Below are 13,054 nucleotides of genomic sequence, written 5' to 3' on the forward strand. Positions count from 1 at the left end.
CATGAGCCGACACTGTGCCCTTGTGGCCAAGAAGGCCAATGGCATCCTGGGGTGTATTAGAAGGGGGGTGGTTAGTAGGTCGAGAGAGGTCCTCCTTCCCCTCTACTCTGCCCTGGTGAGACCTCATCTGGAATATTGTGTCCAGTTCTGGGCACATCAGTTTAAAAAGGACAGGGACCTGCTGGAGAGAGTCCAGCGCAGGGCAACTAAGATGATTAAGGGAGTGGAGCATCTCCCTTATGAGGAAAGACTGAGGGAGCTGGGTCTCTATAGTTTGGAGAAGAGGAGATTGAGGGGTGACCTTATTAGTGTATATAAATATATAAAGGGGGAGTGTCACGAGGATGGAGCCAGGCTCTTCTCAGTGGCAAACAATGATAGGACAAGGGGAAATGGGTACAAACTGGAACACAAGAGGTTCCACTTAAACTTGAGAAGAAACTTCTTCTCAGTGAGGGTGACAGAACACTGGAACAGGCTGCCCAGGGAGGTTGTGGAGTCTCCTTCTCTGAAGACATTCAAAACCCGCCTGGACACGTTCCTGTGTAACCTTATCTAGGTGTTCCTGCTCCGGCAGGGGGATTGGACTGGATGATCTTTTGAGGTCCCTTCCAATCTCTAACATACTGTGATACTGTGTCTCCTCTCTGGAAGTATCTCACCACCTTCTGGGAGCACGTGGTCTTGGTGATGCTTGAAGCTCAATCAGCTCCACATAGTGGCACCCCCAGGGCTCAAAATGATCAATAAACCACAGAAAGCTTTTCTACCACAGTACTGATTACAATAACATGTTACTGCTCTCCCCACTGTCTGGGGAGAGTTTCCTCATTCAGATTTCCCCCTGCAACCAGCTGTTCTTAGCTACCTGCCCCACACTGGGCCGGGAGGCTGGGCTGTACTGGAGAAGTTGGGTGATGAGGGCTTTGCAGGGCTCTGGCAGTGGTGGCAGCCCCTCAGGGTACAGCACTCCTTTCTTCTGCTGCTGCAGTATTTTGCAGATGTGGGTATTGTCAAAAGGCATGCAGCCCGTCACCATCACGTACAGCATCACCCCCAGGCTCCACATGTCATACTTCTTGGCGTCATAGGGGATGCCCATCAGCACCTCTGGGGAGCTGTAGGCTGCTGACCCACAGAATGTGGTACTCAGGTCTGGATAGCTGCCGGTCTCCTTGCTGAAACCAAAGTCACTGAGTTTGGCGCGGTGGCCATCAGCAGTGAGCAGCACGTTCTCACACTTGAGGTCCCGGTGCACCAAGTTACGGTCATGCAGGTAGCGCACAGCACGCACAACCTGTGCAAAGATGTCCCGGGCCTTGGGGACACAGGGCAGCTTCCCCAGCTGCTGCACCAGCTTCAACAGGTCAGTGTCTGCCGCCTCCATCACTATGTAGAGCTTCCCATTGCAGACCTCAATGAGCTCCAAGACGCTCACAATGTTGGGGTGCCGGATCTTGCACAGGATATTGAGCTCCCGGGGCAGAAACTTATACACAAAGTTGTGGGATGCTCGCTGCTGGTCCACCACCTTGATGGCCAGGGGGCCCTTGTATTTGTTGGAGGTGGCTGCCTTCACCTTGGAGAAGCTGCCTTCCCCAATTGTGTGACCCAGCCTGTAGCCCAGATCATGAAGTATCTTCTCTCCTCCATTGGTTTTTGGCATGGTGTCTGATCTTGATGGTCTTAATTGAAGCTGGTGCTTTGCTCCAGGATTTGAAGCTTTAATGTACAGTGTGGCTGCTGGTGACCTTTAATCTCCTCTGTGGCCTGCTGGGTGCACCTTTGGGCTCTAGGGCACACCCGGCTATTGTGATGGGGTGAAGTTCTATGGCAATGGCTTTGTGAGATCAAAAAGGTGTCTGGTGCCTGCCCTCAGATCATGGGGGCCTGAGGTGTGCCCATGCCCATGCACATGCCAAGGGAGAACTCCCACAGGTGATATTTTATAGGTTTTACCTTTTTCACCTCTTCAAAAGAGGGCTTTTTGGATGACAAGGGATGAGAAATCCATTTGGGTACCTGTACCAGATTTCTGCAGGGTATTAGTTATATGAAAATCAAACTGCACAAAGGGGTACAAAGGAGTGATTTCTACTGTCTCTGACTGCATACCACCTTGGCTGGCTGTAAATAGTTCCATTTTCATTATGATGGTGCAGGGAGATATTCTACTAGGTAAGTTTTCTGATTTAGGGCAATGTGGATGGGGAACTTTAAAAGCATCTTTCAGAAGAAACAGCTTTTCAGTTTCTTAATGTTGCAATTGCTCTCCTATTTTTATCAAAAGGGTATTTTGGAGATTCACAGAGGAGTGAGATCAGGGAACCTTCGTAGAGCTTCTCTAATTTAGATTTTAAAGGCTTTTATTCAGTTCTAGTTTCCATAAAAGTGATGGTCAGATTAAGCATGGGGGCAGGAGCTGGGCTGGGTTCCACATCCACTGCAGAGCAAAGCATCCCACCTCTTGCATGCTGCTTGCTAGGCCAGTGTCAGCTCCTTCCTCCAAGTGCTGCATCCTTGGCTCTAACAAACAGTTGTTTCTGGTTTGTGCTGGGCTTTTCAAGCTGCTCAAGGATCCTGTCCTCCCTATGGAGCCCACATTCCCTTTGCAGCTGTACAAAGGAGCCTAGGACCACAAAACAACCATCTTCCAAAATACCAACCCAAATGCTATTTTTGAGTTTTGAATATATGTTTCATTCTGCTTCTGAAGAGGAATAAGACCCAGATGAAGACAGAATAAATCTTTCCTGTGAGTCCATCTTGTCAGTGCTCTGAAGTCACTTGAGGAAATTAAATTAATTCAAAATATTGAAAACATAGGTCTGTATGTGCTGTGGGGGTGCTTTGCCCTGACTCCTAAGGACAAGTAATGTAATCATCATGTCGAGTTTTGTCTGCTGGAGAAGTTGTAGGTCAAAACCAAACCACTTCCCCACTTCAGATGCTATTTCTACGGGCCAGTTGGAAGTGTGGGAATTCAATGCCCTGTGGAAGTGCAGTTGCCAGGCATGTAACATTGGGCATGTTGTCAAAAGGCCAGGCAAGTGGCAGGTATGTTGCATGGTGGAGGATTTGCTCCCGTGCAGGGCTACCCTGACTGGATACATTCAAGGCCAGGCTGGATGGAGCTTGGAGCAACCTGGTCTAATCAAAGATGTCCCTGCCCATGGCAGGGCTGTTGGAAGTAGATGACTTTTGAAGGTCCCTTCCAACTCAAACCATTCTATGATTCTATGCTGGCCATTGAGGAATGTCCTTGGTCCGTACTTATCTCCTCTGAAGAAAGCGGAGGCCTTATTTGATGGCAAGGGGCTGATGTCTGCATGGAGGTCAAGTGCAAGGAATTCCACACACATGCAGAGGTGCGGGACGTGACCCAGCCAACGCTCCCTTTTTGTTTGGGATATCAAATAAAAGCCCCCAGATTTCTTACTTCTGAGGCAGATCAGAGGCCAGTTCCATAAGTCCCTGATCAGAAACTGCTGTTACTTAAACAACTGCTGCCCAGCAATCAGTAGGCCAGATGCAGAAAGCCAGTTTGCTGCACACACGTGATTTCGTGGCACTTCTGTTTAGCCCGTGAGTCATAACCACAGTGACTTCAGCAGAGGTCTGAGCTGGACTTTTCACAGGAGCTGGGAACTCTTAAGATGGCTAAGCATAACTGAACCAATGTGGGCCCTTTTACAAGGGAAAATGCTTAGACCAGGAGTCCCTTTCCCACTGACTGCCAGAGCACCTTTGGAAAAGGCCATCTTTGCAAGCTCTGGGAGATCAAAACGAGTGTGTAGCTATCTGTAAGGGGCTTGCTTGGCTGATGTTCAGCTCGTCTTTTAAAACAGGAACAGGAGTTCACGTTATAGACGTGTTCCCAAAGCCTACAGGTAAAAACTTCATTTATGGGGAACCTCTTCAAAGCCCCCAGGAATCACAAAACCAGAAGAGGTGTTGACCAAACCGCAGTGCAAAAACCAACCTGGTGGCTACGAACCACACTGCGATGGTAAGGACTAATGTCGTGGAGTCCCATGTGGCTGGTAGCTCCATCTGCTTGAGGGAGCTTGCTGCTTTTGGGAAGTATTCAGCAAGCTTTGACGAGGAGGGCAGTTTCAGACTCAGTAAGCATTCCTCTAAGCCCACAAACATCAATCTGCAGTTCGATGCTGCAGGAGCATCCAGGGGGCTGAAGGGCTTGAGCAGTGCCTCGAATAAAATAGGGAAAAAAAAAAAAAACCCTAGTGAAAACAGTGTTTTTGCTGGCTACGAAAACATCGTAGCAAACACTCCCCCTCCTGTACACTCCAGGCTAAACCTCTGCAAGCTGGCTTTGCAGGGATCATTGCTGCACACCTCCATGCTCCTGACCTGCCGCTCATAGCATGGCCTGGAACTGCTGCAAAAAGCTCCAGAGACAAAGAGCAAGAGCATGAATGAAACGTTTCAGCTTGGCAGGACACTGTTAGGCAGAGGGGAGGAGAAGTGTCTGAGCTCAGCTGTTTGTGCCGTGCTTAAACCTCAGAGAAACAGAATTCTTGCCTTGTTAGCTGCTGGCTCAACATTTACTGGTATAAATATGCACAAAAAACATCTTTTGCTTTCAATCCCTCCGCCTCATGTACCTGTGGTATAAATATTTCCGTCACACCAACATACCCAATATAAGGTACTCAGTACCAACGTATAAACTGATGCTGAGCTCTTGAGCTTTCTGGTACCTTTTTTTGCATCAAAGCTGTGTTTGTAGATCTGACTTGTTCCATCGCTCTTATAAATGACAGCAATTAGAAATCAGGCAGCAATTACTGGTCTGTTAAATCTGGCACATGAGCAGGAGGAACTGGTCTGCAGAGGTATAAATTACTGGAGCTCACCATCAGGGTTTTCATTATGGGGATGTTTTCTGACTCTGGCAGTGTGGTTGTGAATGAGCCTGACAAGCAGTTAGCTCCTCTGCCAGGGGCTGATCAACTCCTGCTGTGCAATGCAGGGACACCAGAGATCTATCAGGTGCCCCAGAAGCCATTTGCTTGTTCCAAACTTAGCTAATGCACCTCTCTGGGTAAGTTCATCCTAGGTGAGTCCTGCATTGCCCAGGGCTGGACTGCTCAGCAAAGACCAAGTTCTGCTGGGCATCACTTCACACCAAAACCAGGAGGAGCTCTGAGTTAACCCTGCCTGGGTCTTGGGTGCATTACAATTACATAGCATGGTGTTCCCTGGGGGTAACTCAACCTTGCTGAGAAGTTAATGCAGATGAAGGTCTCCAGCCTTGTACACAGCTGCCTTTGACCAGAGAAGAACAAACAAGCAAGGAGGTATAACAAGGTCGGATGTTTTTCTGTGTCATCCCATAGATATATATTTTTTTTTTTCACTAATAATTAGGCTTTCTCTTGCAGGAAAATCCTTGCAGTTGATTGCTGGGAAATCACCAGTCTGCTCTCTGAACACCAGCATTCATCAAACATACCCATGCGGTGCCTTTTGAGTGGCTGCCCTCTTGCCAAACCTTAGCAAGAGGCAGTACTACATCAGTGTGATTACTGGACTGAGACACCAGCTGTCACGCAGCATGGCAAACAACTGAGCTAACAAGAGGGCCATCATATCATGCATGCTTCAGAAACGTCTCCCTCTCCCCTGTGGTCCCTTCACAGTGCCCCATGCTGTGACCCGATCCATTGTGGCAGGGCTGTGGGAGTCCCACTGGTGTTGGGGCAGAAGGGGCAGAGCAGCCACAAAGGCTCAGAGTGCCTGTTATTGATCTGATGGCAGGCTGAAACCTCTGGGCAGGGATTTCACTCACTGTTGAGCATGTGGGTCCTGCTGGCACAAGCATGCCAAAATATAACTCCCTTTAAAGCAGACATCTTAGAAGCCAAAAGAAACTACAGATTTACACCTTATGCCATGAAGCTGTAAGTTACAATGTGTAGAATGACCTCTGTACTGGCACAGAGCTCTTGAGACTTCTTTAAATACCTCTATTTCTATACAAGCAGAAACATTTTGCCCAGGAATTGTACCTTTCAAGAGCAGCCAAGTAATTCCTTGGTGGCCCACTTTGTGGCCAGCCTATGGTCAGACCTTATTGCTTAGCACCCTGTGAATGTGGGAATGGGCAAAGAGCTGCACAAGAAGTAAAAATAACTAATGCTACCATTTTTGCTTGACTATCTCACTACAGATAGCACAAAGGGCAACCACATTTTTTCCTAGCAGATACTGAAGTTACCAAGATCTCGCTAGCGATGAGTATTGAAAGCTCTTTAAACAAAAGCTTCCTTCCTATGTTTCATCCCGTGTTTTATTATATCCTTTTTAATGTGATTGGTTTACTTTCAGTCATAATGAAATGACTGAAATGAAACCGAGAGCACTGTCCTGAAGAGAAACCCGCTGCTTGTAGCACCATTTTCCGTCTATCTGGATGCTGCAGGTACTGAAGCCTGGTGAAAATGTTGCAGACGAGAATCCTTCTGTAGTCCCATGGAGTCGTAATACACTCTTTTTGTACAAGTACCAAAGACAACAAGCCAAGGTGAGGAGGCACAGCCAGTCATTGGGTAGGGCATAGCTAGCAAAGGAAATAACACTATTGGCAAGTAGTCATTTGTCTGGTGATGTTATTTGCCCCTTACTTGCCAAGTACTATTCAGTGAGCTATTCAAAGGTAATTGGTCACTGGCCTGTGTGGTATCTGAGCAGCTGGAAAAATGGGGCAGATCCCATGAAAAGCATACTGAACCCAAGCTGCCTCAGGAGCTGAATTGGTGTCATTGCCCCAGATCCTTTCCTGCAAAATCAAGCTGTCTGTGAGGTTATTTTAAGCACTGGTGTTAACCGGACCTGGAAAGTCAAAGGTACAAAACTAATTGCAAAGCTTTGTCCCTGAACATCTGATGAAAGCTCTGCATATGAGCATACAACTGCAGCCTAAATTTGGCCATGGTCTTGTGGCTCCTTACTGGCAGCAACAGCAGCTTTGGCAATGGAGAAGGCCAAAGTCACAGGGAGTCAGAAAGCTGTGCTCGGTAATGTGCTGCTGCTGCTTTCTTTCTTCTCATGTTGTAATGATTGGTGTTTGCTTAAAATACTCTGTCTATGTTGGGTTTTCATCCCTTTGGCAGATAAGGAGATGGAGGACCTCACATTCCTGGTGTTCAGAAGCGGCTACCTGTCATCAAATCTTGCCCTTAGTCTCCTGCTCAAACAGAATAAGCTAGTGAAGCTGGCTGTGGGACTAGTAAGGGGTCTCCTAGAAGTTCAGCAGGATGAGTGGAATACCAAAGAGAAAACTCTGTGGACGTCCATTTGATTAACCAAGGTTGCTCAGACACCATAAAGAAACCTCCATCTGATTAACCAAAGTTGTTCAGACACTGTAAAGAAACCTGGGACTGGCATGCCTTGTGTGCCAGAAATGTCTCTTCATGTAAATCAGAATTTAAACTGTGTGAGAGACATAAAATGGGCTTGTAAGCCATCAGAGGGAATGGATATATGGGAACAGGCCATACCACCACCTCTTGGAGCAGCTCATGACTGCCTCAGTAGGTGCCAAAGAAGATGAAGGATGGAAAGGGCTAATGGGCTGGTCTGCAAGCATGATTTTGCAGCTGGCATTGCTGGGCTACACCTGCCAAGAATCTCAAACCTGAAGGCAATAAACTAGAGTGGAGTAGGAGACACAAGAGGGTAAACAGGCTTTGCCAGGCTGGCTGCTTGAGGAGCAGGAGGATTTCCCTGGTAGGTTTTCTACTGAGAGGCTTTGCACCAAAACCCCTTTGGAAAGGGGGCAAAAAGAGTGGTCTTATGCATCTGCCCTTGTGGTAAGTGGAAAGTCATGCCTGGCTTGTCAGAGCTGTGTAGGGAAGCAAGTTTTCCTTTCTGGGGCTGGAATGCTCATTGAGCAGGGGGAGGCATGGCCTGGGGAGAGCTGGGAGCTGAGGGGGGGGTCTCAGCCTCAGGAGCTCATCACACCCTTTCCTGGCCAGAGGTGTTGATCTCCCCTTTTTTTTGTGCAAATGACTCCTTCCCACCACCTCTCTTCCGAAAGCTGGGAAGCTTTTTGTTCCTTGGCCTATGCTGCAGACACTTGTCTTGGCCTTCTAATGGCTGATTCCTATGCACTCACCAGGACGATGCTCACAAGCCAAAGGGAAGGGCTGTGCAGTGCTGTCGGGTCGAGAGAAGTGTCTAAGCTTGCTCCTCCTGCCCCTCCTTGAGGCTAGGGAAAGAGCCTGGCAAGCCTGCTGAGATACCCCCTTGGCACTGGGCAGCCAATAAGAAAGGTGTGGGTATGAACTAGGTCTTCACGCTGCACATCTCCTGAGAACATGGAACATTTCTCTGCTTTCCATGTTGCTTCAGCATCAATGAATCTCTTCACAGATGAAAGATTAAATGCCTGCCACAGCTGTTTACTTGCGTACTGTATCTGTGTGCCTGCTACCTATGTCCTTAGGCAGAGCCAGCCGGTGTTTTGTCATGGCTGGCTGTCAAACAGGAGGGAGAGGGCTTGAGGTGGGGCTTTAAGCAAGGCAGAGTTTCAAAAGCTGCAGCAAGTGCCTCTTGGGTTAATGGAAATGGAATTGGGTGGTGATGAGGGACAAGATGAAAGTTGGGAAGTTAAAAGCTTTTCTTAACACATCAAGTTATGTCCATCAAATCCAAACATGTTAAGTTAGAAAATCAGGTGTTTTGTGGTTAACTATAAACAATACTTAAATTTCTTCCTTACACTGATTTAGTTACCTGCCTGTGGAGAATCTCATTGCAAAGCATTATGTATTCAGAAAGAGATTTAGTTGTCTAGCACCTATTGTAACTAATTTGTGGCCAATTAAGGGCTGCAGAACTTGGTCTGTAATTAGGATACGACAGCCTATGTTACACAGAGTTGGAAAGCTGATGGCAAAGTGTTATGGCTATGGAGCAGATGTTTAAATGCCTTTAAATAGCATGGATGTTGTCAGAGGCTGATTTAATGAGTTGCTCTTAGAGTTATGTGCTGAAACTCTTCCTGAAGGTGCCCAGCTAATCGTTGAGATGGCTTCTCCCCTCAAGTCTGGTTGGCCTTGGAAGAGGCAGTCCTCTATTAGAGCCTGGCAGGATGGGAATTAAAGGAGAGAACAGGCTAGACATGCAAACCAAAAAGCTTCAAAGCTGTCAAGACCAATGAGGAAGTTTAGGCTGAGATTTGGAAGATAGCAAAGATAAATTCTAAGTGGTAGAAGGAGATGCTCTTGGACCAGATAGTTGGTGTGGGTATGCACATATCAAAGAGGGAGGGAGGCAGGCGCTTTGGGAACAAGGCTGGAGGAAGCTAACAGGGTTTGAAGGTCTGTGTGCTCCATCCAGCATCTGACTGGTCAGGCTTTTGTGGGATCTGAAGAAACTGCTGAGAAACCAAGCAAGAAACTAGCCATGACCCTGAGAGGAAAACTGCCAAAGCAAGCTGAGGCATATCACATGCAGAGACAAAAGGACGGGTGGTTTGGTTGACAGTGAATACAGATCTGCTTACAAAAGTAGAACACGATGACCCTGCATTACATTTGTTGCTTTGCTTTCCAGAAATTGAGCTTTTTGTTGCTTTCCTGCTTGTGTTTCCCTAAAAGGGAAATAAAACCATTGAAAGCAGAAACCAGCTGTTCCCCTTGATTTACCATCGGTCACCACAGAGTGTGGAGACCAGGCCTGCCAGCCTGGGCTGGGATGGAGGGTTGAGCATGCCTGTGCCCCACTGCTTGGACAGTGGTTGCTCACAAGCCGTGAAGTATATATAATATCACAGTGCCCTCTTGGGGGCAGGTGTTCCTCGGAAATAAACCTTTATGATTTATGTGCTGGAGATACCCTTGCTCGCCACTGTTTATTCTAGGAGCCCATGCTGCCTAGCTGAATCATGGATTTTCCCACCAAACGCTGCCCCTTTCTAAGGGAGAGCTCAGAGTTTTGGGCTTGGATTTTTATTCAATTATTATTTCTCTGCTGCTGATGTGTACTTTAAATGTAAAACCAGAGAAGTGAGGGTGAGTTGCTCCTGAGTGCAGATGGCAGTCTGCGCTCAGAAATGAAACCTGTCTAGTTTAAACACTTTCAGATGACTCAGCCCCAGCAAGAAACAAATTGTTTTAACAATAGATTTAATTAGCTGGTGTTTGTATTCCTCCACAGAGTGCCTTGAGTCCCAGTGTGCCTGCTGGTAGACCTGTCTGAAAGCCCTGGCGTCTCCTGCAAAGGAGTGTGAAGAATGAGCGAAGCATTAAATAAGGACATGGCAATTCCCTGCTGACTGTGGGAACAGCCTGGAGAGGAGGGGAGTGTGACTGCTTTCTTCTCCTCTAGCTTTTGCACTACTGTCTTTTGTTAAATGTTAAAAACAAATGGATAAAAATGCAACTTCCAGCAAATATGTGGGATGACCCTATGGCACAGTGACCCTATCACAACTAATATGGCTCCTTATGCCCTACAGTTGCTGTTAATGCTTTGAATATTGGACAGCTAAGACCAAACGCTTTGCCTGTGTTTCATTAGCCACTCTGACTTTGAGAAATAGGCAAACTAACTAACTAACAAATTTTTGTTGTAATGTAGACTTATTCCCTGATTCCTTATGTTTGTGAGATTAGGAAAGAACATTTGTTTTAAGGAAGATACCAATGACAAGCTTTTGATATTTGTGATGGTTTTTCCTGCATGTACGCATACAAGATTGGATGTGGGGGTCTGGGGTTTGGTTTAGTTGTTTTATACAGGGGGTGGTGTAGTGTTTTCGGTTTTACCTGAATTGTTTTTAAAAAGCCCACCTGTGGTAAGGATTCAGTTGAAAAAGATGTGTTATCTGGCAGATGAGTCTATGACCCTAAAATGCTGGTTTCTCTTAAAAGCCAGACTCTTAAGACTGATGATGAGGGCTTACATATCTTTAATTTCTCTAGATCTAGTTTACTTCATATCAGACATAGAGTTTTCCTAGGTGCCAGGCCTGAAAGCTTGCTCTGGGCTCTAACAGTCAGTCTTTCGTGTTGCTGCTTCTCCCCCTCCCTCCTCTTGTGTCATTATCTCCCTGAACATAATGGTGCTGTTACAGGGCAGCAGCCCTTGGATGTCACCCCAGGCAGCAGTACCAGGCAGCACAATGAACTGGGGAGACAGAGCATGGGCAAAGAAATCATGGTGTGAAGAACACTTATCCAATGAGGTGCTGTTGGAAAATGTTAGGATAGATCTCCTGTTTTCCTTGATCAGGTGCCCTTTTATTACTCTGAGAGGGGGAAGAAATCCCTGTAATTCTGAGCACACCTTGCTTTTTGTGCTGAAGCCATTCTCCTTTCAAAGACAACTCTTGGCCTCTCCAACTCCCTGCTTCCCTTTCTAAGCTCTCAGGAGATGGGAAGCATCATTTCCTCTGTGTTGTCCTTGTTTCCTTGGTTCTTGCTTGTTCCCAGTCTGTATACAGGCATCAGCTGCTTTCATTTTGCTATTTAGTGGCTATGTTTGAGGGGGCAAGTTGTTTGATTGCTACTTACTGGATTTGGCTTTCAGCTCGTAAGTTCAGCAAGGTTTAACTGCGTGGCCTGAGCTGGTTTGTGCCAGGCAGGATTAAAGCTGAGTATTTTAGGAAAGTGTCTGTATTTTAGGAAAGTATCATTTCTGTGGACAAGGGAAGAGGAGGAAAAACCTATTATTTGAGAAACTGCAGTATTCTTACAGGGCAAGGCCTTGGCATCTGGAGGAATGGTACCTTGCTAGGGACGTGGCTTAGATCTGTTCAGTTTTGGCCAGCCTGTGAGCCTTGAGACCATATAGTCAGAAAAGCCCAGCTGATCACCTGCCCTGCAGGCAGTGAGTGGCTCCAGGCACAGGGGCTGGGGTGAATGAGAGCAGGTTCTCCTCCTGCAGCACTGGCTCTGGGCAGCCAGCCTCTGCCATAGCATTCAAAGTCTTTGGTACATAGGTGCTCCACCTCAGGAGCAAGCTTTGAAGTTTGAATGGCAAAAGCCTCTTGCACATCTTCACACATACACCCCCATTGCTTTACTTGCAGGTCCCCCTTCAAACTCACAGCTTTGAGAGAATAGTTTTTACTTTGTGTTTGAAAAGGTAACGGGCTCAACCTATTTTGCTGTCCCATCAAGCCTCCATCAGCAGGACTGTAATGTTAGCATGGTAAGAAGGTGTCCTGGCTTCAGCTGGGATAGAGTTAATTTTCTTCCTAGTAGCTGGTGCAGTGTTGTGGTTTGGATTCACTCTGATAACACACTGATGGTTTAGTTGTTGCTCACGAGCACTTACCCTGAGGAATGACTTTTCAATCTCTCATGCTCTGCCACGAGGGGCATGGGAAGCTGCGAAGGAGCAGAGACAGGACATGGGACCCAAACTAGCCAAAGAGGTATTCCATACCACAGTACATCATGCCCAGTATATAAACTGGGGTAGTTTCCTGGAAGCTGGCAATCACTGCTCTGGTTGTGTTGGGCATTGGTCAGTGGGTAATGAGCAATTGTATTGTGCACCACTTGCCTTTCTGGGGTTTTATTCCTGTCTTCTCCCCCCCCCCCCCCCAAGAACCCTCATTATTATATTTTACTTTATTTTAATTATTAAACTGTTCTTATCTCAACCCATGTGTTTTACATCTTCCGGCTCTCCTCCTTATCCCACTGTGGAATGGGGGAAGCGAGCGAATGGCTGCATGGTACTTCGTTGCTGTGACATGACAGCAGGAGTGCAATGATGGCATCTCTGGGCTCTTAGGGAGTGCTATAATACCAGCAGCAGTGTGAATCAGTTTGTCAAGATAGTGAACATTTTATTCCTCACAGGTATGTGGATGGCAGGTAGGTGTGACAGTGAGAGGCATCAGTGTAATCATTAAGATGGTAATGTCTCCTGCAAGCTCTTCCTTCCCTCAGTCACTCCAGTGTCCTGAATGCACAGGGGGTATGGAGGAGCAATGAGGCAGGGTTTCATCAGTAGCTGTCAAATGCAGAAATAAATAACTTCAAGTAATGTAACCTCACTCAATTTGTAT

At 47.0% G+C, this 13,054-nt stretch overlaps 1 protein-coding gene across 1 annotated transcript; it reads right to left on the bottom strand.

Annotated features, from left to right (window-relative positions):
- Positions 1-762: 762 nt before the first annotated feature.
- TSSK6 (testis specific serine kinase 6) lies at positions 763-1,722 on the bottom strand. The gene has a single exon (XM_061375653.1). The coding sequence runs from the start codon at positions 1,664-1,666 to the stop codon at positions 833-835; it is 834 nt and encodes a 277-aa protein (XP_061231637.1). The 5' UTR covers positions 1,667-1,722; the 3' UTR covers positions 763-832.
- Between the last annotated feature and the right edge of the window lie 11,332 nt (positions 1,723-13,054).

The sequence above is a fragment of the Neopsephotus bourkii genome, unplaced genomic scaffold (genome assembly GCF_033783945.1).
Source record: "Neopsephotus bourkii isolate Nb327-2 ecotype Australia unplaced genomic scaffold, CSIRO-AGI_Nbou_v1 NB_196, whole genome shotgun sequence".
Taxonomy (NCBI): Eukaryota; Metazoa; Chordata; class Aves; order Psittaciformes; family Psittacidae; genus Neopsephotus; species Neopsephotus bourkii.